General features: G+C 47.1%; 1 protein-coding gene across 1 annotated transcript in view; it reads right to left on the bottom strand.

Annotated features, from left to right (window-relative positions):
- Positions 1-3,892: 3,892 nt before the first annotated feature.
- LOC119434568 (corticotropin-releasing factor receptor 1) overlaps positions 3,893-24,250 on the bottom strand; it is a gene marked incomplete at its 5' end in the record, with an annotated part of 35,781 nt that continues 15,423 nt past the window's right edge. The window contains 6 exons of the mRNA XM_049659534.1: positions 3,893-4,281; positions 5,455-5,496; positions 11,037-11,175; positions 12,123-12,211; positions 12,325-12,455; positions 18,448-18,604. Of these exons, the coding sequence (XP_049515491.1) occupies positions 3,952-4,281; positions 5,455-5,496; positions 11,037-11,175; positions 12,123-12,211; positions 12,325-12,455; positions 18,448-18,604 (888 nt within the window). The remainder of the gene's footprint in view (positions 4,282-5,454; positions 5,497-11,036; positions 11,176-12,122; positions 12,212-12,324; positions 12,456-18,447; positions 18,605-24,250) is intronic.

Genomic DNA, 24,250 nt, shown 5'->3' with positions numbered 1-24,250 from the left:
CGCGTTAAATCATCTCAGCTCCCTGGTCACGGCCCTAGCTTTGTTTGGATGAGGCTGCACGCCACGCCTATGCACGCAACAACAGACTCGGCAGTCGGTAGCGCTCTTACGTGCCAGATGGCGCTAGGGTCGGTGGTGGTTGCTTTCATTATTTCATGGTTTATGCGACAGATGGCACTGATCGTCTTCTCGCCACTTTCTTGTTCGGCCTGCTAGCACAATCACTGCATTCGTTCTCCGCGTCTTTGGATATCGGCAGCCTGTCGTAGATTCACACGACCGTCTACCTAGCCTGCATCGCACATCGCACAAGCAATTCGGGCCACCCTCGCGGACTTTTGTTTTTTGGGTGTCGCTACGTTACAATTTTAGATTTCGAAGGAGTGCGAAAATCTCTATCTCGCTTTTACGAACTTCCCGATTTAACGAAATAATTCGAGCGTTGTCATGACTTCGTTAAACCAAGTTTCAACTGTAGCGCTATTCCGCGCAAAATTTTGAGGCTTTCCCCCAATTCAAGAACGTATTATTCGACGCGATCACTTAAACGGGGCAACCTGCAATAGAAGTTATACTTTACAATTGCTACCCTTGGTAACCGCGTGGTTCAGTTATCCTTTGACGAAAAATTGTACAAACGCAGGAATGGTCTGTCCACGAGCACGTGACTGCAAATGTTAATCACCGGAAGGACAAGCTGATGTATGTAACAAAGTTAGCCGACGCTTCCTCCAACATCGCATTCCCGGTAGCAACTTTAAAAGCGTCGACGAGCTGTCCTTTAGTGGGTAGCCGAAACTACCGTCGAGTGACAATGCGACGCCACTACAACGACCAGCATACACGATTTTTTTTCAGCACGTTTCGCGTCCTTTATTTTCCTCGCAAGGAGCGATATTCGAAAGAGTTAGCTGGAGAACGGTGGAAACGAGTGCTTTATCTTGCTCGCTGAGAGCGGTCATGTGCGAGTCCGAAGGCGCCACTCTGTTCAGACACCGCAGCCCAGCGTCTACTCACGTCGCCTGCCGTCGCCGGCGTCTCGTTGGTGCTTTGACGATTACACTGCAAAATAATTTACTCCTTTAAAAGTGAAGATTCGGCAGAGGCACCCAAGATTTCTTACGTGTGGGAGTGAGAAAGCATTATAGTCCCTTTGGTGAAACCTTCTAGTCAGACAGATAGCTGCGACGTGATGTGTGCAATCACGCACGCACTTAGGTACACCTTTAGTCAGCCCGAACCGTGGAGCCACCGTGGCGTCGGGGAAACGGGCTCGTCTCGCACACCGGAAGTCCGGGTTTGATTCCCACCCAGACCGAAGTGTATCAAGTTTTCTTTTCGAAGCCGTATGTTTACTTCGTTTACAGGAACCCCGCTGAGGAATGTGTCGTTAGTCCGAGCATTTTCGACGCATTTGTACTCTTTGCGCCGTCGGCCATTTTTGGTGCCGTTACTCGGTCACGCCGCCGACGCCACGGCGGGATTTTCGCGTAATGGCGCATATAGTGCTTTCGCATTAGTAAGGGTGTAAATTGGTCCAAAACTTACACTCTTACACCCAAATTGAATGTAAGTATGTGGCAATATACACCCTTAAATATAGGTAAGGGTGTAAATTAATTTAAAGCTCACACCCTTGCACTAAAAATGGTGTAAGGGTTTGAGGTACAAAATAAATGGCTGTTACCTGAAAGTCGGCGTGCTGTGACGTGTTGGTATCCAATGTCACCGAAACGGGAGATCCTCAACCGTTCGTGGGCGATGGTGAAGGCCGGCGTGCGCCGGCATGCTCGGTATCAAATACCAAATAACCAGTAACGCTACCTCCGTCGGAGTCCCGAATTGTTTCTTTAAAGTATAATTAGCAATGTTAATGAAATCAAAGTTACCTTGTGTGTACCTCAATGAAATAGGCAACTTCTCGGCACATTTTTTTAAAACAGCAAAGCTGTTAAAGCTGGAGGAGAAACGTCCGAAGTCCGCAGAAAACTTTGCGCCGTTGCCTAGCAATAACCAAGCCCCAACTGCGCACTACCTGGCCCAACTTCGCCTAGCCACGCATGCGCCGAAGCAGTACCAATGACGTCACCTCGCGTTGCCTAGTAACCACCGGCGCAGGTGCGCGCTCGCTTCGCCCGACAGAGACACGGCTCCGCCTAGCTCCCGCCAGCTGCGCGCTACTGCGCTTGCGCCGTGACGTCCTCTCTGCGTGTCGTCTGCTGCACGCCGCCCATACACTGTGCATAGTTTTTGCCCCACCTCCTCTACGTGTGCTCGGACTGCAAGTGCTTCGCGAAGCGTTCCCCGATGCCACGGACCACGAGGTAATGCTTATACACTTCGTATAACTTAGCATCACTTGGCATTACTTCGTATAACTTAGCATCACTTCGTATAGCCACGACCAGCTAGGAACCAATAAGCTCCGCTGTGTCTTTAACCTTGCGCCACTAGTGCAAGCTACCCCGAATTTTTTTTCTGCAGACGGTAATCTGTAATATTTTTTCCTCACGCCGTGTTTCGCCGGCTGCACGTTGGAGGTCAGCTAGGAGTTTGTACGACTGCGGAGAGAGAGAGAGAGAGAGAGAGAGAGAGAGAGATAAAACTTTATTGTGTCCATGATGGGGTCTGGGGGCGGCGGGGGTTGGGAGATTAACCCCCAGGCCTCCCCTTCCTCAGACGGCGGCCAGCCCTTGCTTTCTGGCGGCGTCTTCGGCCATCCGGACGGCCCAGAGCTGCTCTTCTGGGTCCAAGCTGAGCAGCAAAGTCTCCCACTGCTCGGCCGTAGTTATGATGCGTGTAGTGTTAGTGCGGTGAGTGTTGGTGGGTGTAGCTTTCGGGCATGCCCAGATGAACTGCCTGCGTAGGAACTCCCGTAGCGGCCGTGTAGCCAGGGTGTCTATGAGAACTCGCAGACACTATCAGTGATGGAACCTCCGTAAGAAACAGCGAGAAAATAGAATCCTAGCACTTCCGACGAGTGTGAGGAGTCGTTTATGCAGCCTCGCTGTCTTTGATGTGCCGGTTACTGAGATTAGCATACACCTGCGAAGGTCTTTCGTGTGGTGCATGCGAAGGAAGTGTAGACATACAGTCCCCATGATCATCCTTGCTTCCCGACTGCGTCTGCCATGTCTTACAAAAGCATAGTGAGAGCCTATGGGCACCCACGGGTGAAGTGCTGCGGTAAAGTGGTGTGCCCTTGTGCGCACCAGCTTGAAACCCGGAAAATTCAGATACCTCATACATAGGACAGAGTTGAAGTAATATCTAGGAGTAGACGCCAGCCATGTGATCGGCCGCCATATAAGCTGGAAGCCTTCGGAGGAGGTTGATCTGCAGGCGGATCTAGCGTTGCAAAGGCATTCCGAGAATATCTCCGCCCGAACGTCACATTCTAAGTTGTACTGATGTAGACATGCCACAGCGTTACATGCGGAGTAAGCATGTCTCTCATCCCCAACACTCTCACGAGGGATAAACAAAGTGGCTAGATGGAGCAAAGGTAGCATGCCTGAACTTCACTTATAGACCCCTAGTGATGGTCCCCAAACGTCTCCAGCCACAAGCTGGACAAATCGCTGTCAAAGAAAGGTCAGCAGGAGCCGAGACAGCTCTTTTATCAAAATTTAGTACCCATGAGGGAAGACTACGTCCAGTATGGTCGCGCACGGCGCCGCTATGTATTTCAACCCTTCAGTAAGAGTTTTCAGCTCTTCGACGAATTCCTCCAGGGCTGCGGATACCAGTGACACTAACCATTGATATAGAAATGATACTAACGCGTTTAGTATACGACAGTACATCAAGAACGTTGAATTCCAGTTTACTGTAACATTTTTCCTTCTTTTTCGCCGTACTAATGCACTTCAAGTCGCTGGCTACGGGGCGAACAGTTTCTCGGGTCTTGAGTGCGTAGCACGGAGTTAGACCTCGGCTGGCCGTGGCGTTTCACACGTGAAAGTTGTCGACGGTTCTGTCGCGGCTGCGTCCAGGGTCACTGAGCTGCAGCGCGCTTCGGCAGTGGCACGGCAAACCGGCCGCATTGCAGCATGTTCCGTCGCGCCCGTTGTCTCGACGGCTGTCCCGGTAGTTGGACGCCGGCTGCGACGCGGCGGGTGGAAGCTTCCTCGACACCGACGAAAGCGAAGACACCGTGGAACGGCCGAGCCTGCTCTGGCGACCGCCGGGTAGAATCCAAGACCGAGACGATCGGCTGACCTTTCGTGGATCCCGCCGTACGGCGGCGCGCAGGTAGGCGTTGCGCAATGCCGTCTGCACCTGCGTTTCGAGAACACCGGCTGCAGTGACTGTTCTATTGTATGAACGGTTCTATAGTTTGGAAACGTTGTACTGAACTTGATTGGCCGAAACGTCAGTAAAGTCTTGTTATGTTTTTCCTACGTGCTTCTTTTTTTGTACTGCACTGATATATATATATATATATATATATATATATATATGTATATATCTCAAGGTAATCACGCTACACATGAGCGACTGTAATGAGATAGCATTCTGGCCTGACCTCCTTTGAATCGATGACTAACAACTGACATCCGCACGGGTTCCCTTCTCTAGCCATGGTCGCCCGTGAAATACGTCTTTGATTATAATCAGAGAAAATAAAACCCGAAACCTCAGCGATGCAACGGGAATGTATTGATTCACATTTGGGCCTTTGTGACTCATTAAAAGCTCTTAGAGGTTGCTAGGTTGAGACTCTGGTTCTTTTAGGATGCAAAACATTTCTTTTTTTTTACAGATAAAAAGTTGACGAGGACTGATGAGACATTGTCAAAATTCATGACGTCATGGCTGGCTGGTGCGGGATGTTGTAGGCGGCGTTGCCATCTGTTTCTTGTTTTTGCGTCTTACCTGGCTAACAAGCCTCTTCTGAAGGTAAGGGCTTTTCCTTGTTTCTTTTTCTCATATTGTGAGAGGGGTAACTTAAAACTTTTTAGAGCCCCTTTACATAAATGCGCTACAAACAGCCTGGTAACACTTTGTAACTATGTCGTGCGAATTCAAATACGTTTTGTATTTGACAAATTCTTGGATTATATTTAAAGAGGAATTAAATGGTGTCATCGCGGGCAAAGCATAGACGAAAGCAGCGTTTTCCTAAAGATCTAGACCTTGGCATAAATAATCAGATTTCACTGGTGAAATTTCCCTGTTCGCCCTCTCCCTAGTTGTTCGCGCGTGCTATGTTTTCCCACTAACACTTTCTTGTGTTTCTAGCGGATATTCTATTGCACATAGATACATACACAGTCTCGGTTTGACGCATTTGTAGTGGTCGTGGTCTGAACAGCTTGCCTGTACGTTGTCATAAGCGCCCATTTCGAAGTAATCAGCACTTGACAATAAAAACGCACGGTGATATTCGTGACAGTCAAGCGGGTCGTTAAAACAAAGATATGCCACGAAAAAGCTACGAGTGTGACGTACCTCTGAGTCCATGAAGCAGTACAGAACGGACACGAATATTCCCTGGAAATCAGACGGAGAGGAAGAGAGAGAGAAAGAAAGGTTAAAGAAATCATTTAAGAGAATGCAACGACATTTCTGCGTTACGTTACATTACCGAGGTTGGGCTAGCTAGTTTATCATTATTGTTATAAAGGCAGCGCACTTAAAGACACATGAACGGAAATTAAATCACTTAAACATGAGCGCTGATTGTTTGCGTGATTCATTGTTCGTACTTCAGAAAAAAATTACGTTGCATTAGTGCACAATTCGTGAGTTATTCGACATAGGAATTGAATCTGTGACGTTTGGGACGATACTGACGCTGTATATAGATGATTCACCGTTTTTGGACAGCGAGCAGGGGAATATGTAAGCTTCGCCCTTAAGAGTGAAACGCGGTAGTCTTGCGCTAACTGATTCCAACTTGAGCTTGCCAATTACCTCATGTCATCCCCCCCCCCCCCCCCACCTAACGTTCTGCCATCCTCGACTGTGCTTCCCTTTCCTAGGCATCGATTCTGTAACTCTAATGGTCCACCGGTTATCTGCTCTACGCATTACACGGCCTGCCCAGCTCCATTTCTTTTTACAGCGCAGCTGTCTATGGCTAGGATCCCGGGATTTCTTCGTGGCGTAACGTCGACAAAAAACAGTGGTGGGCCGATCCCGGCGGCAGTGCAGGGCAGAGCAATGGCTCGTATCCCTGTAAGGCAGAGGCTACAAACAGTGACTCATCGCAAGCAAAAAAGCGTTTGTGTGTTAGTTTCCGCGTAACGGAATTATGTCTTCTCGCATATTCAAGTTACAATATGACGCTATCATGCCTGTAGGTTGTAAGTTAAGTCGTACTCTACGTTTTTTTTTCTGACGGATTTTACTTTGAGAAATTCAATTTTGTTCACTAACGGCTCTGCGCCACCCGGAGGGCCTGCGTGGTCGGGGTGGTTCAGGATGAGTTTTTCTGACGGACAACACCGCTGACGGCTGACGCCGAGGCGGGATGTTATATGACACGGGGCCCTTAACGATATCACGTTAAAATCATATTTTGATTTAGCAGGGAAAATGTTCAGGGAAAACACGGGGAATGCGGGAGATGGAAATTCAAGACGATGAGCAACACGAGAACAAGGTGAAAGCAGGAGCCAACGTTTGGACAGGTGGACTTGCCTTTTTCAAGGCGACATATGCTCTCCTCTGCACAGTATATATAGGTAGGGTTCTTCTAAAGGGGAGAGAAGGTAAGACGGGTGGGTGAGGTAACGAGCGAGAGTGTGGTAGCGGCGAGGGTGCAGAATTGAAATGAAAGGTAATGCGCTACTGAACGTCGTTGGAGGAATGTCAGGCAGCGCCATGTGTCAGCCGGTTGACGTGTCATTGTAGGTTCGTGGAAGGGGCCTGTATGATGGGGAGGGGGATATCTGCTCTGCCGGAGGTGAGTGAACTATCGTTTCTCTGGAAGAGAGAATAAAAGTAGCGGCAGAAAAATGGTGCCCGTGGAAAAAAGGAATAAATATATAAATAAAAGAACGAAAGGAACGAGTGGAAGAAAGGGGAAGTCTGAATATTGACAACCCCCCCCCCCCAAAAAAAAAAAAAAAAAAAAACTACACAAAACAAAACAAAACGAAGAACGAGACACCACCCCCCCCCCCCCCAAAAAAAAAAACACACACACAACGCACGCACGCACGCACGCACGCACGCACGCACGCACGCACGCACGCACGCACGCACGCACGCACGCACGCACGCACGCACGCACGCACGCACACGCACGCACGCACGCACGACGCAGAACGAACACACAAACACACACACACACACACACACCACTGAGAAACTCAATGAAAAATAACTATGTGTTGTTGCCAATAGTTTGAAGTTTAGCATAGCGAATATATTCTAAAGCTCCCTTTGAAACGTTTATGCATATTGGTTGCAATGTATTGAACCTATGGATCAGATAGGATTGTAACGATTATAGAAAAGGTTGTAACACAACATCTTTTTTCCTTGACGAGCAATTTTGTAGCGTTATGTAGTGCTTGAGAAAGCCTGTACTACGGCTGCGGCGATCATGGATCGAACTCAAGAAATGACGAAAATTTAAAAACCATTCTCTGCTTTGCGACGATTCGGGCGTTCTATCAACGAACCGTTACTTTATAGAAATGCGAGGATAAACGGGCTGAGGGCGGTATAAAGGACTCAAAGAGATGTGGTGGAAGGGTTAGGAAGGAGTGACAGGAATAAAATGTGGCCTGAGGAGGGGAGGGGGCGAGGAATTTGTGGAGTAACCGCGTGCCTCCAGCTGCACGTGACAGAACATGATGGATTGACTGTGCTCCTCCTAAAGATGTGCGGGTGACCGGCCTTATTCCCTACAGAATTACGCAGTTGAACCACAAATGGTAACGAAACATTCTCACTGCAAGAAATATGCGCCTTTGAGCTCGCCACCTTTTAATGAAAATAACGCTTTGTATGCTTTACTCTCCGAAGTTTGGTGCACCTGCTGGGTTGGTTTCTCGCCGACTGAACTGGGCTGATCCCGCAGAAGGTACGGCATCGCAGGCTGGGTCGATCCCGGAGTTGGTGAAATGAAAACTGGGTCGATTCCACGTAAATGAAATATAGGGGAACGCGGTGGACGGGTGGTGAAGGAGTTAGAAGAAGGGCGTAGCGTCGGGAGCGAGGAGAAGTGGCGTTCAGAAGCAGCAACTCAACGAAATTCCAGCGAATTTCAAAGAAACGAATGCTGTCTTGACAATAATTGTCGGCGGCGTCTACCGAAAAATTTGTAAATTTTTCATTTACGTTAGTGTATTTTCGAGGCCAGATGGCTAGAGAGAGTAACTGTGGAGGAAAGCCAGGTAGGGGTAATTATGTGGGGATACACAAAGAAACCCTAGGCTTGAGCTCGACCTTCGATAGAATCTTGTGCTTTCGAAGTATGCCATGGTACAGTTACGGAAGATGATTAATGTCCGCCGTGAATGCAGGAGCCGGAAACTTGGGACACGTTCCAGAGTTGCCAGTTAACGATCTAACGATCCCCAGGCCGAGGTGACAGCAGATGTCAGGGCCACCCCAGCTCAAAGCCTCCGAAGACAAACGCGAAAGCACTTGCAAGAAAGTACAATAAAAAGCACTGATGCTTTTATCGGGCTGATAAAATTGAAACCGTAAAAGCCACCAAAACGTCTGGACTCTTTGTACTCGTCCACGTAGAAGCGCCTCTACTTTCAAAGAAAGTTGTCGGCGTCGGGCATAGCATACGTACGTGTAGCATTGGCAGGCTGCCGAGTGCCCTGTCATACTCGATCGCTTCTCTCGCAACGTTCATCTGTGGGCGCGGATGTTCATCGGCTCCGCTTCCCGCCGCGAAAGCTTCAAGCGCGCGACGGGGGGAAAAAAAAAAAAGAAAAGGCTCGGCACGCAGCACACTGTGGTTGCCTCTTTTAGTTTAGCTGCACACGCTAAGTACTCATTGTGATGGAAAACTACCCGCGAGCATCGACGCCTATCTGAGAGTTACACGTTTTCTTGTGGCGTACAGAGACCGGAACATAGGGTAATACGGACAACCCTGAGGTTCACAGAAGACACTGGCCTTCTTGGCTAATGGTTAAGGGAGACAGAAGTTCACTACAGGGCTCGCCGGAATAAACGCCTGCAATGGGAATAACATGGCTTTAAAATTGAACCACGCGTACATTATCGTCAACAGCAAAATAGCAGCTACTGCAAGAACTACTGTCGATGTTTTTGTGCTTTAAAGAAAAGAGTATTAGAGATTCGGATTCGCTGTTTAGGTGTGAATTTATCTGTTCCTGTAATCGCGTTGTTCCTAGTCTCGTTTTTCGGGTTCAGCCACATAAAAAAGGTTCCCAGCAGGCTACACGGGAGGCACGCGTGAAGGCAAACGCGTCGCGGGACAAGGGCAGATTGCGGTTTGACTAGTTTTACACTTTTACCGCTCCAAACAGGAGCAATGGCTGAAGCGCTGTAGCATGTCTTGCCGGTGACCACACTTAAACTGTTGACAAGCCTTCATCCCCGAGACACCTCCCTGGACATTACCGAGACCACTAGTGAGGCTTCAAATACCAGGAATTACGAATAAATCCCATGTTTCTACTATTGGCCTGAAGCAGCTCACCCTGTTCCATACATTTACATTGTATAGTGGGACTGTACAAGTATATACCGATGGTTCGGTCACACCATCAACCACAACGGCAGCATTTGTTATCCCGCAACTTTATCCCGCAACACTTAATCGAGAAAGTGTAAGAATTGGGTTGAAGATGAATATGCAGAAGACAAAGATAATGTTCAATAGCCTGGCAAGGGAACAAGAATTCAGGATCGCCAGTCAGCCTCTAGAGTCTGTAAAGGAGTACGTTTATCTAGGTCAATTACTCACAGGGGACCCTGATCACGAGAAAGAAATTTACAGAAGAATAAAATTGGGTTGGAGTGCATACGGCAGGCATTACGAAATCCTGACTGGGAGCTTACCACTGTCGTTGAAAAGAAAAGTGTACAATCATTGCATTCTACCGGTGCTAACATATGGGGCAGAAACTTGGAGGTTAACAAAGAAGCTCGAGAACAAGTTAAGGACCGCACAAAGAGCGATGGAACGAAAAATGTTAGGCCTAACATTAAGAGATGGGAAGGAAGCGGTGTGGATCAGAGAACAAACGGGGATAGCCGATGTTCTAGTTGACATTAAGCGGAAGAAATGTAGCTGGGCAGGCCATGTAATGCGTAGGATGGATAACCGGTGGACCATTAGGGTTACAGAATGGATACCAAGAGAAGGGAAGCGCAGTCGAGGTCGGCAGAAAACCAGATGGGATGATGAAGTTAGGAAATTTGCAGGCGCAAGTTGGAATACGCTAGCGCAAGACAGGGGTAATTGGAGATCGCAGCGAGAGGCCTTCGTCCTGCAGTGGACATAAAATATAGGCTGATGATGATGATGATGAACTTTGAATTAGTAGCCTTTCTTTCTTTCTTTCTTTCTTTCTTTCTTTCTTTCTTTCTTTCTTTCTTTCTTTCTTTCTTTCTTTCTTTCTTTCTTTCTTTCTTGTCCCTGGTATGTGCCATTGAGCTTGGACCCTTTCTGCACTATCGCCAGGATCGGCCCACTTTTCAGCGTGACACCACCACCACCACCGACACTTGTGAGCCTATAAAGCTTCGCTTCAAAAATTCGTGAACATTTTATACCAGCGAATATTCTCTCCCGTGCACAGCATTCACTCTCGACGCTCGGCAAGAGAATCTCTAACCGCGGTACCGCAAGGCCTAGGTGGCGGCAACTGTCTGTATTTGCTTGCGTCCCGCTTGTTTCCGCTATTCAAGAGGACTAGTTAGAGCCGCGCTCTGCGGTGTACCATATAGTATTAGCGTTGCGTCAGACGCTAGCGCTAACGCAAGAATGTTACGCTATACTGAAGCTCTCTAATGGTAAGAACCATGGAGCTTACAGCTTCATATTGCTAGCTACATGGTTTCAAAGAATTTCGAAGCACCGGTTATACCTGCGACGATTGGAGGACGGCGTTGATGATCATGTACGCTTCCTTGAGTCCCATGGTCTCGTTCTGAGGGTTGATGCAAAACAGCAGGTGCGTGATGCCCAGCAGAGGAAAGAGCAGTGCCGTGGCCTTGATGGCTTTTCTGCACACGGAGGCACGGTAATCATTCAACAAGTGTGTTCAGACTCTTTTGTGCACTTTCACGTTTTACGGAAGTGTGTTTGTGTCTCTCAGTGTCATTTTACTCGCTTGTGCGCCTTCCTTTACTCGTGTGTGGAACTCGCAAATGTTTAAATAGATTTTACTGTCTCCGGTGCTTTTCGCCTTCTTGTGCTTTTAGTTTTGCTGGCCCTGCGAAGAGGATTAGCCGGCGCCATTAAAGGCGCCAACCCCTCCTTTAATTTCATATTCATAAAAAAGCGAGAATATAACTGTTATGACACAGTCAAAATGTATCAGTTTCGTGTTCACATTGCGGATTTTTTTCCACGCCGACGAAGGAAAAGCTATATACCCTCCTTGTGGAAGTGACCTACTATGGACGAGGAGGGAATATCACTGACTCGACACCAAGTTGTTCGACCATTGAGGATCACTTCCATTTGCCTAGGATAGTGTTTTTTTTAAAAATCATTCTGTCAAGGTTTGCCGCTGAATTTGGCGTGGTTGAGAGAGTTTTACAGTGGCCCCGACACACATTTCACTTTCCCGTCCCTCCTCCATAACCACAATTTCCGCTTACAACAAACAACCAGTGATTATTTGAAATAAACATTCATTCATGTATTTTATTAATTAATAAGGTAATTACGCGATCGGGTCCAATATATGATCAATATGATAACGCGAAGTGTCCCGGTCATTTCACTGCAGGTCATAGTCACGTAATAGAATCAGAAAAGGTAGCCAATTTTACTGCATTTACCATCTTTTCTGGTAACGAGATAACAAAAATTCATGCACAAAACTAGTGTAAAATCGCACGTGTTTTTGGCCGTTTACCCTTAGATCTTAAGATGCACAAAACCCACCATTAACACCAAACTCCCACCGATTACGACAAGACAGGGTATTAAAACAAATCCTTGCCTGAACTGCGTTGTCTCCAGTGCTGACGCCTTGGGCTTAATGCGTGTCACGAGGATCCTTACGATGTTGACCAGGAATACGGAGTTCACCTGTCAATGAGATACGACGACCGTATTCGTGGGTCATAATTTGGAGAAGATGACGTCGCCGGGTACAAAACACGTGAAACAAAGTCAACAAGCACGAATTACGATCTACTCACCAGTATAGCGACCAGGCGCGGAGCTATGAGTATCCAGACGTAGGAGCTGGACCCGTAGCCTTCCCAGCATGCCGTGCGCAGCTCATTCTCTGTCAGGTACGCCCAAGCCAGGATGAAAGCCAGGGGCAATCCTGCAATCGAAGGGGCTCTGTTATCACAAAAGCTTTATTCTTTTGATCTTATTGATTACGAAAAGAAACATATTTGGGTCAATAGTCTTGAGACTAGCTAATCATCCATTACTTAAAAAATAATCAGCAATGGTGAACCAGCGCGAAAAACGAAAGAAGGACGTACGACACACTTAAAACATTTCCTTTCACTTTTGTCGATGCCTTTCGTGCTGCTTTACCTTTCGTAAGTTGGAACCAACTGGCAAAAGCTTCCATCCTGGTCAAATAATAAGCTGCAGTCAACATACGTACACAAAGTTATTTGAACAACGTTTCAACACTTCTGAGCTGAAAGCACGCATAAAGTGTGGAAGCACTGCATAAAATTTCAACGTTTTCGTGCTCCTAAAACAGTTATTAAATTTTCAGAGTGGTAGTATTTCAACCGTAGTGAACGAAAATAACAAGAGCAGAATGTTCGAGATGATTCAAATGCTTCAGATCACGTCGTGATTTTAGAGTTGATAAATTGAAATCGCTGGCATATGTTGTGTCAGAGGCCGACATCTGCAAGTTCGATTAGCAGTTCCTCATAGATATTAGAAAAGGAAGCGAGATTGAAATTTCGCGTGTCTTGTGTTACGGGCGGGAAGGAAAGGCGAAATAAATGTACCGCGAAATTTAGTACTGATTACGTTGTTTATGACCGCATAAATTTTTGCAGTTCCGTAACTTGTCAGCGACATTAAATGTTATTCCTGAAAATGGTCAACAATACGGTGATTCGGAGATGACAAACTAAGCCCTAAATTCCCGTTATCCTGCGTCCTTTTAAACTTTCTGTAGAATTTAGGTGCGTTTTTTTTACTTTAGAATACATGATTCAATGCAGTCATTTGGCTGACTTTAACATAGAGTAAAATACAATAATGTGCAAAGTGCGATACATGAAAATCTTAGGCTCACTCGTCGAGAAACGACACCGAACAAAAGGTCAGAAGAAAACAAGAAATAAAGCAAGAAAACAAAGAAGGGCTCATGGAACGTCAAAGTATGAAAGGAAACGCACTGCGCGAAATTCAAGAGGGGAAAGAAAGATAGGACAGAGCGCAGGCGCCTTTCCTACCTCAGTTTCTGTAGCAAAAATTGTGGGCTTCCTTCCCACCGAGGCCCCGAGCCGCTTCGGCAAGGCAACTGAACCCGTATTCGCAGAAAGCTCTTAAGCCCGACCCTCATGGAGCGAACTTCCCCGACGATGTTCGCGCGTCAAAAAATGTAGCGAGACGCGCCGCCGTGTTTTCGCCTCACCGCCCCTCATGCGACGATCCAGCGGCGAACGCCGCCGAGCCGCTATCAATGTGGCCAACCGTGAAGCAGGAAATTACTGTTTTTTAAATGTAACCCACAGTAGAGTGTACTAGAACATGGTAGGTCACTCTACCCACAGTAAGGTTTAGCATGTTGCGACACTTAATAACGTCATAACTTAGTGTTTTTTTAATTTTTCATGAGTTATTTCTTCCACATTTTACGCGTGGCTATTCGCAACCTCCAGAAAGCGCAGAAACAGCTTGGCTCTGCAAGCATTGTGCCCATGCGGATACAGTGGGTAGTGTCTTTAGACAGTTTTAGTTTAACGTAAGCGTAATCGCGGGGTTAAGGGAAATAGCATTACCATTCCGCAAGCGAACTTTGCAGAAATAGTTTTAGTATAGCGTGATAGCGTAGTTTACGTGCGGGACGCTATTCCATTACGCTTTGAATTTCGCATACATAGGGCGCCTAAGTAATTCTATGTGTGTGCGCGTCCGGAAAGTGCGAGAGGCAGCGCAATGGAAACCAGGGGCTCGTTGTATTTTTACTTCCCATGTCCGCCGATGTGCAGCGAAACAGACAAGCAGTACAAGCTGTCTACAATAGCCTCCGAAATCTTCCCATCTCAGAGGCCATATGCCATGGTCTCGCCTTTCTCCCAACATTACCGACAGGTGGCGCTCGCATTTCAAAGAAAATTTCTCTCGCTAGGCTTACGCGCGTTCGAAACGAGAAGCGATCTCGAAAATTTCTCAAGATTAGCCATAACACTCTCTCGTCGAAGCGGCATGAGACTACGCAAAAGCCGTTTGCGCCGTCATTTGCTACGACGGAGTGAATTGTACAAAAACAACGCCAAATTCCGTTCGAAGCGGGCGACCGGGACCGCCGCCATGTTTTACGTAAACTCAGTCCCATGATGCAACGGCCGGAAGTGCTGCCTCCTGATTGGATCGGGCTTGTCGCCGCGCGCTGAACAATTCCGGCGGCGGGCAAAAATATCTATCCCCTCCAAGTCGGTGGCGCACGTCCTGATTTTTGACGCCGGCCGACGAGCAGCCGCCGTCGGACGAAGTTCGCCGCTTGGACACCGGATATTCGTTCTACGAGGGTCGGGCTTTACGCTAAAATTGTTCGTAAGAAAAAAAAAAAAAACCAGCCAATCGTGACGCTGGACATGTCGTTAGCGGACGCGGCTTTCCGATGGAAAAACGAACATACGAATGGAAAACTTTGTGAATTAGGTCACCTGTCCCGTAATTAGGAAGCGTGAAGCTTCTTACAGCAGTTGAACGCGTCCTGGAGAAGGACCCAATGTGCAGTTTTCAGCCGACCGCCACCGTCCTGGTCTATATGGCTCAGGTACGTCTGGCGTGACTACGCGCGGTGTAAAAGAACCAGCAACGGGCTATCGTGGATTGAGTGCGTTGAAGCGAACCGTGATTGGGAAGCTGGTCCTGTAACTGCACCCGGTCCAATCTTTCTTTCCGCCCTTCTCGTAGTTTCCGCAGTATAAGCTATTTGTTCATTATGAACCAACTAGCCCGCAACAGAGCTCTCAGTAAATATGATCATGGACGAAGCCAAGGTCATAACGATCAACATAACTTCGCTATAGAGCCGCACTGTGCTCTCTGGAAGGAAAGAAAAAGAAAAACAAAAATGTGGACTCATTGGAAATGCAAGCAAGCAAAGCAAAGCAAAGCAAAGCAAAGCAAAGTAAAGCAAAACAAACAAACAAACAAACAAACAAACAAACAAACAAACAAACAAACAAACAAACAAACAAACAAACAAACAAACAAACAAACAAACAAACAAACAAACAAACAAACAAACAAATAAAAGTGCTACGCCTGCACACAAAATGACAAGGTCCCGTCATCTAGCATTCCAGGCGGTGTACGCACGTCATATGCCAAATAAGAAAGAGATAGAAAGAGAGGCAAAAAGAGAAACGAAAACAACTCTGGTGTCCTCAAAAACGCTACTTCTTCCATGCTTTCCGTCAGGCGTAGAAGCTTCGTGAACGTAAGACGTGCCCGGCGTGCCTCACAATAGCTGCAGAGTTTTCCTCAGAATGAAAAAGACGGACCGCTACGCAACAAAGGAGTGAATTTCGAAGCGGGCGACGTTCAGAACGTGAGAAAGTGGCGCATTTCAAGCGGCCGGCACGCAGCCAAATGCGTCAGAAAACACGAGCAAGAATGGCGGCGCGTAAAGTGACGTTGAAGCGAAGCGTAAGAAAACAGTGCGAGTCGTGCGATGGAAGGTTGTAGGAAGGTCGGCCACTTTGCCATCTCCTGGCTGTATTGGTTTACGAAAAGAGGCCGATCGCTGCGTACACCGCGGGACTGCTCGTCGCTTTCTTTGTGCGTTCGTTCGTTCTTCGATTAGGTATGGCCGTAGGAATTTTGACTGAGCGGCTGAAGGAGGGACTCCCGGAGTCCGCGGCGTGTAAATGCAGGGTCAGTCTTAAGATGTCATGAGGCTTATTTTCTCAGTAGTAGTAGTAGTTGCTTTGAATTGATTTCCTGTAGCTGTCACCTCGGATGCCATGCAGTAACTAATGTCGCGTGCGACGTCACACGGCAGCGTCGTGGTAATCACTCCAGGGGTGCCGAAGCGCTGCATTTGAACAGTTTCTGCTTTGCGGTCACTCCGTATATAGCTATCAGCACTGCAGTGCGATTGATATCCTAGTGCATGACACGTGCGTTAACGTAACATATTCTGTGTGATACGAACAGCACTGAACACTGAGTAAGCAATACTCATGAATGCGAAAGCATTCTGGCCATTTCGACCAAATCGCGGTCCATGCTATTTGAACTTCCATTTCACGTGACATTGTCACATGGCGTCATCACTTGGTCATGTGACCTTGTAACTTGATGTTCTTGCTTGTTCACGTGAGTATGTCACATGACGTGACCACTTGGCCATGTTATCGAATCGGGCAGTCAATTTTCAGGGTGGGACACCAAAATTTTGGGGGTGCGCCAAGTCGATTGTGGGAGTGGGCCAGGTCGGTTTTGAACGTAGGTCAACTAAAACTTTGAATTGAGCAAAATCTGTTTTTTTTTTGGGTGTGGGCCATGGCGTCCGTCCGGTGCTCTGGCTGTTCACCGTGGGTTTCCGCAATATGAGCCGCAGCAGGTCCAGCGCCATGAACGTGACGTCATCACTTAGTCACGTGGGTTTTGATACCATCTGATGTAAACGCCGGACGTTCGCCGGATTTTCAGCGGCATGGGGGCATATAATGCTTTCGCATTAATAACAAGACGTCAGGGGCGCATTCAGGGTTGACTACGGGCGGTCACTGTAGAGTACATTACGTGAGCGCATAAGTGCCGGTAAGTATCGGGGAGGGAGGGCAGTTCCTCCTTTCTAGGTCCGCTAGTACACGACGTCCTGAACCTGCGAAAAAAGGCTTCGGCGTTCCAGTTAAGAACGCCCCGCACTGTTAGAGGCATTGGTTTGGGAAGCTGTGAATTGGAACGCCAATGTATTTCGTAACACATTTTAAGGTAGCGTGTCTAGAAAGCGGCGCTTGTCTTACAATGTTTGCTAAGCCAACACAATTTCCCTACTCTTGGGCTTGAATTTCCTGGCATGTGCCCTAAAGCCACGCACATGCCACAAACAAACATACTAAGTCTATAGATGTTTCCTCATACATTTCTTGCTCTATTAAGCATGACAACACGCTTAACATTAAATGGATAACCGTGCTTCGTATTTCAATATTATGAATGCTGCAGGCCCGCATCTAAAGGACAGTACCGCGTGAATTCGCGCTATACCTGGGCTGCTATCTTGTACGCGTTCGAAAAGCCGACGTTCGGTTTCGTCTCACGCGATTGTCCAGGCCGTGCCGATATCGCAACCTAGGCCAGTCTAGGCCAATCGCGTGGGGCGAAACCGAACGTCGGCTTTTCGAACGCGTACAAGATAGCGGTCTTGGTTTACACTTACTATATTCCGTTTCAGACTTACTAGGCGACGCAGCGGAAGATACGCAAGTGGTTCTGTGATAGAAGTATCACTCCGCGCGGTTCGCAGTGCAGTTGTTTTGGATGAGCTACAGTTTCTACCGAATGAACGCTTCATATATTACAACTACTAAAGGCTACATGTATTATCTTCGTTTTTTTTATCAGCATCGGAAGTGCTATATGCATTGCTCACGAACGCGGGCGGTGCGCTTTGTCCACTGGTCGCAGGAATGTGTCACTCAGCTAATTCGGTGGTAAATAGGCTCAAATCTGTGACGCCTTCGAGGGAATGTGATATTTGATGGCCCAAAGGTATGAAGATTAATACTAGATTTAATTAAATGACTCGTACCGATATCTTTCTTTCGTATGCGACGCACTACTTTTTTTGTCGCGACTGCAAGCTGTGCGAGGAGTCCCTCCAGTATTCGTAGCACTGCCCGCTACGTCTGCCACGGAGTACAATTACTCGTGCATCCGTCACCCCGCTTCGAACCAGCTTTCTCGTTTATCGCAATCGATATCCGTTAAAGCGACTGTCCGAATTTTCCCGCGAAGGCGTCCTCGGAGAATTCCCCGCTTCTTGCATCATCGGTACGCCGTTTTTAGTGCCACGCAATGCGAGCCTTTAGTTGGTTCGCGCGACGCGCGGACAACGATGACAGATGGCGCCACCTGTGCGCAGGCCTGCTCACCCCAGCCGAGCGCGTAGTAGAGCCGGAAGGGGGCGTCCTGCCGGAACACGGAAACGGCGACGCGTGAGTGCAGGAGCAGTCCCTCGACGAACATCCAGTTGATGGAGGCCGTGGCCGCGTACATCTTCAGCGACAGCACGCACTTGCACAGCACGGGCTGCAAAAAGTGCGAACGAAACATGTTAGATGAATTTCTTGACCGAAATGTAAACACTTTCTCTCTCTCCCTCCTTATATACAGGGTGTTTCATTTTGGCTGCACCAATTTTTAAAGATTGCCTGTGGCAGATAGCACAATTATAATCCTTCATCTAAAATACTTGATAAGGCGGCCATTACTTCCACGAGAAACAAAAACGCGTAATTAGATAACTAACATAGCTACACTAATTAACTTTCTAATTAATCATTTTACGGCACTTAAATCTACGAATTATTGCCGCTGAGTTCGCAGGGTTATCCACTTGGAACGAATTCTCAGGACTGAACCAGTTTCGAGATATTCATGTTCAAAGTGTCCGACGAAATGTATGGGCGTTCCGCTTAACTTTTTGAGGAAAACGCTGTTTTATGCATTGAAGCACAAAGTTAACTGGAACGCCCATGCATGTCGGCGGACACTTTGAAAATTAATATCTCGAAACTGGTTCATTCCTGAGAATTCGTTCCAAGTGGATACGCCTTGCGAACTCGGAGGCTATAATTCGTAGATTGAAAGATGTGCCGTAAAATAATGAACTAGAAAGTTAATTAGCGTAATTATGTTAATTAGTCAAGTAGGCTTTTTGATTTCCCGTACAAGTAATGGACGCCTCATAGAGTAGTTTAGATCAAGGATTATAAGTGTGCTATCTGCCACAGACAATTTTTAAAAATTTCGTGCAGCTAAAATGAAACACCCTGTATATATATATATATATATATATATATAGAGAGAGAGAGAGAGAGAGAGAGAAATAAAGAAAAGGGAAAGGCAGGTAGGCTAACAAGTTTACATCTGGTTTACTACCCTACACTGGAGGGGGCGAGCGAAGTGGGCAGAAAATTAAAAAAAAAATAAAGGGAGAAGGACAGGAAGAACACACACACCTAACAGCGTTCACCGCGGCATCACAGGTCGTCGCAGAAGAGCTGTCCTCATATATAATATATATAAAAGGTTTTCCAAAGGAATTTTTCTGAAGTCTGTGGGAAGTCAACATAATTATTTTTCCTGCATGTCAAGAAGTTGTACTATTAAATGAGGAATGGCGAACACTCTTAGGAAGAATCCGTAGAGCCTCTCGATATATTAACTCGAATAATGTTACAGTATTCCACCAATTTACGGGAAACAACCGAACACAACACATACCATTCAGTTAGTAAGCTATTTCCAATGCACTGATTTATTAACTAATGGAAGAAATGTGTACTGCCCAAATATGATAGAAAAACGAACTGAAAAGAAATCCTGGGTCATCACTATTGACGTTGAATAACGGCAAATGGCCGCAGAAATTTACACGTGTTAGTTCGTTAGCGGTCACTACGGTCTATCAATGGAAGAGAAATTACGCAGAACAGCCTTACAGAAGGTAGAGAGAAACTGCAGTTCTGGAAGGGAAATGTTGGATCACTCTCGTGGGGAAAAACTTGAACTTTTGTCATTTACTTGAACGTCGGTTAACATGACTTATTAATTGAATTAAGCGCTTGGAACTCGTTGAGACTCCTTCATCAGAGATGACTTCAGGTTACAGGTCTGGGGCGAAACCCATGACAGTGGTTTTAACCGGGGTCACCTCCAACGAATGGAACACCATTCGGTTTATTTCGCTAGTATTTTGCACAAAGGAGAACGCAAATGATGCCCAAATGCGGCATTTTACAACTGTTTACTCTGATTGCTATTGAGAGCACAGGCACGGGGCGACAGAAATGGTTTAGTCACCAGGAAATTTGGTGGTACAATACATACAGTGCGGTTGCAATCCTATCTTCCAACTAGCCAGGACATTGGCTTGCTGCAGGTTGGTGAAAGCCCAAGAAGTCTTGTAAGCATACTTTTCAATAATGAACTATCGAGGAAATTATGCCATCACATGGTTATTAGTCTTCTGTACACCTTGAATAACGCCGGGAGAAGTAGTATGTAAAAATATTGATACTCTCACATGGTTATTAGTCTTCTGTACACCTTGAATAACGCCGGGAGAAGTAGTATGTAAAAATATTGATACTCACTTTAGCATGCGCCAAACAGGGTGAAGGCAAAAGCCTGCGTGCTCAAGAAACATTCATTAAATTACTTGACATTCTTATTAGAATGTGTTATTACTTCTCACTTGCTTTTTCCGACCAAAGGTCGCGGGTTCGAGTACCTTAATTGAAGCTGCCTTAATAACAGTGCCTTAATTAGCCTCCCCATAATTAACACGAAAGCTGGTGGGTTCGACTCCCACTGAAGGTCGTGGATTCGAGTGCCTGAATTGATATATGGTGACATCTTAATTAACACGGTGACAACGGGGATCCGCGCACCATCAAAATTGTTGCGTGAGCATTGCTTGCTTACTCATAGAAGACGATCACGATGGTGACCCGCGCACCATCAGAACTGTTGCGTGAGCGTTTGCATATAGGTAAGACACGATGCCGGTCAGTGTAGTAAGTAAATTACTGCACCGAGTCGTCATCGTGTACGATTTCGCTTCCACGACACGTTTTTTTCCCTCAACGATGTTGAAGGTCGGCTGATACATGCGTATAAGGCTTTCGCTTTCATAATTTACTAAACATCATCCTTTGTCGTTGTGACAGCAGAAGTGCTCATATGAGTTTTACCTCTCCTTTCCATCACTTGTCTTTTCAAGCTAAGCTTGTTATAAGGTACAAATTTCGGTGGCGTCCGTGTACGCGAATAACGTGGGCCGATCCCGGTAATAGTGCAGAAAGGGTCCAAGCACAATGGCACATACTCCTGTGGGCTCGGGGACGTGTAGCGCGCCCTTGAACTACCCTTGTCACACGTGAGACCCAAAGAGACAAAATCACCAGCCCTTCCCCTGTCGAGAAAATGGGGTGGCCGATTCTAGCGCGAGGGCTTCCGAAGCCCTAGCGGAACCCCAGCGAAGTGCCGCGGACCCTGAGTTGCGGGAGCGCGATGTTGAGGCCAAACATCAGCGAAGAGCCGCCGACCCTGAGTTTAGGGCAAACGAAGCAGAACGCCTGCGACAGCGTCTTCTTGCCCTCCAGGAACCCTACAACGGTCGTGCACGCCTCGGCAACGCTAGTGTCAACTCCCCTGGTGCGACCGCCAGGTTTCAACGTGAGTTTCTCAACCGGAACTGTGGAGCCAGCAGCAGTGCGTGTGCCCGGTGGTGGTTCGAGCGCAGCTAGATACTCCTCTGTGCAATTCGCTCGGAGGAACACTGGAGAAACACACGACCAGCTTCGCTTACCATCATTCTCTCCGCAGAGGAAGGGCTTGTGACTTTTTTTTGCTTTCGGTGACCCTTTCTCGTCTGTGACATTTGAAGTAAGCCTGCCAACAATAAACGTTGGCGAGTTCTCGCGACTTGTTCGGTTACTGCCCTTTTCGTTGTCTTTTGTGCAAAATGCCAGCGCAGAAGACATAATATTGTACCAACTAGCCCCAGTTGGAAGTTTTATTGAACAGAACCCATACGGCCAACATTTTGACAGAAATTGAACTGCTTTTCCATAGAAAGTCTATCGAAGTCTGCAGAATGTCAGCAGGAATTCTTTAGAGCGTCATCAAACATTTTGTAAGGACAGGGTTTGCGAACGCACTTATGAAGATTCCGTAATTATGGCGGTGAACGTGGTCGGCGTCGTCCCTTGCAATAACCAATGCCAGGGTTGCATGCCGGATCATTTAGTACAGCTAGTTTGTGTTAACGTAATTTCTACAACATTCTTCTACGATCTGGGCCCTGGGCCACTCCCGTCTCGCTGGCAATGAAGCCGCTCACAGTGCCACTTGAGAATTCGTCCACCAGGCTCGTACGTCATTTTTGGCGGAGAGCGGCAATCAGCCCTCGAGTCAAGTCCTAGCGGCCGCATCAGACAACTTGCACGAGTCGCAGGTGAGGGACCGCATGATCGCTTACGGCGAGATCCTACAATACTATCGCAAGGCGCGAGTGAAATGCCCATGCCCTCACCGCTCACTCAATAAAGAGCAGTCTACCACATGGCGCTTAATTACTTCAAACAAACGCCTTCCCTAACCCTAAGCTCTACCATCGCATGTACTCCGAAATTTACTCCCCGCTCTGAACGCTCTGTAACACACATCCTGCCGACCTAAATCACATTATCTGGGCCTACCCACAGGTCACGCGCACTCATAAATATGGCACCCACCCTACACTCACAATTAACGCTGCTGACCAGTGGGAGGCTATTCTGCTGAGCAGCCACCCGTAGGATCAGCTCTGGGTCGTCCGGATGGCCGCGGATGCCGCTCGACTACAAGGACTGGCCACCGTCTAAGGGGGGGGGGGGGGGGGGGAGAGGGGCTGCCTCCCGCCCCTCTGGCCGCCTTTGACCCCATCAAGGACTCAATAAAAGTTTTTCTCTCTCTTCGTCTCTCTACAATGAAGCTGTCAGCGTGTTTAGTATGTATGAAGACACTGGAGATCGTTAGTCCTTTCCCTCCTTGGTTTACGTAATTTCATTATTGCACCGTTTGCCACTCGACATGATATTGTCAAATAAATGCACGCTGTTGTTCTTCGTGAATATAGTGCGTAAGTGACTTGTCAAACTTATCATCCATAATTAACTGCTCGTAGTATATCTTATATGTGAGTAAAAGCTAAACGTTTTTTGATGCCGCGGGAAACGTGCTATTGCACCGAACAGATTTGTCAGGATGCCGCAGTTACGAAAGATTTTCGGCATTCCAGCCTTACGAAGCATGTCATAACAACGATGTTGGCATACTTATGGGCAATAATTGTGCAAGGTGTCTTTTTTATTTTTAAGCGGTAACGCAGAAAGAGAAAGTGCCCATACCGGCATTGTGCAACGCATATGCTAGATGCCATTCAAGAAAGACAACACCGTGGCAACTTGGAGAAAAAGGCGAGCCAATTGTCCAATATTTCACGCTGCTCCAGCGGAAACTCGTTTAGAGTGCGGCGGCGTAAAATAGTTTAGAAGCGTGCTGGCGTAAAATAGCTGAGAGTGTTTTTTCTTTCTGTCTTTTAAATGCTCTCCCGCAGAAATTTGCATTAAGTTCTCCCGACCCCGCATCAGCGCCTCGTTGTACTTGAGAAGAAAAGAACAACAAACAGGAAACAAAAATTTAAAAGAAAAACAATTTTTTTCCTGAACGGGAAGGGAGAACGACGATGACCTAGTGCTTAAGAATTTTTTCGCTGCCAATAAAGATTCGCCGAAGCTCAGAGGCAACCTGCGCATAACAGTTAGCTGAGGTTCATAGCGCAGTCGCTCTATGTCGTGTAAATATGGTAACCTAAACAAATTCTGCGGAAATCAAAGTGGATAAAGTATATTAAAAGATAACAGAAAACAAAGGCTACGAAACAGAACTATACGCGCAATTTTCTTCCGAGGAAGCCGGATGGTTTCTTTGTATTTTCGTGCTGCATTAAAGGGACTTAACGAGGAATTGTAAGTTAAGTTGCAATTAGTAAATTACATTTCCGGAATTGTGAAAAGCTCACTCTTATGGTATAGTCGACTGGTTCCTACCATGCTCCAACTCTGTTTGCAGCGATTCGTAGCACTCTCGACAATGGTGCCACAGAAAACTTGCCCCAGCCGAACG

The sequence above is a fragment of the Dermacentor silvarum genome, unplaced genomic scaffold, assembly GCF_013339745.2.
Source record: "Dermacentor silvarum isolate Dsil-2018 unplaced genomic scaffold, BIME_Dsil_1.4 Seq13193, whole genome shotgun sequence".
Lineage (NCBI taxonomy): Eukaryota > Metazoa > Arthropoda > Arachnida > Ixodida > Ixodidae > Dermacentor > Dermacentor silvarum.
The sequence above is the reverse complement of the archived record's forward strand: the minus strand, read 5'-3'. Positions and strand labels throughout refer to the sequence as shown.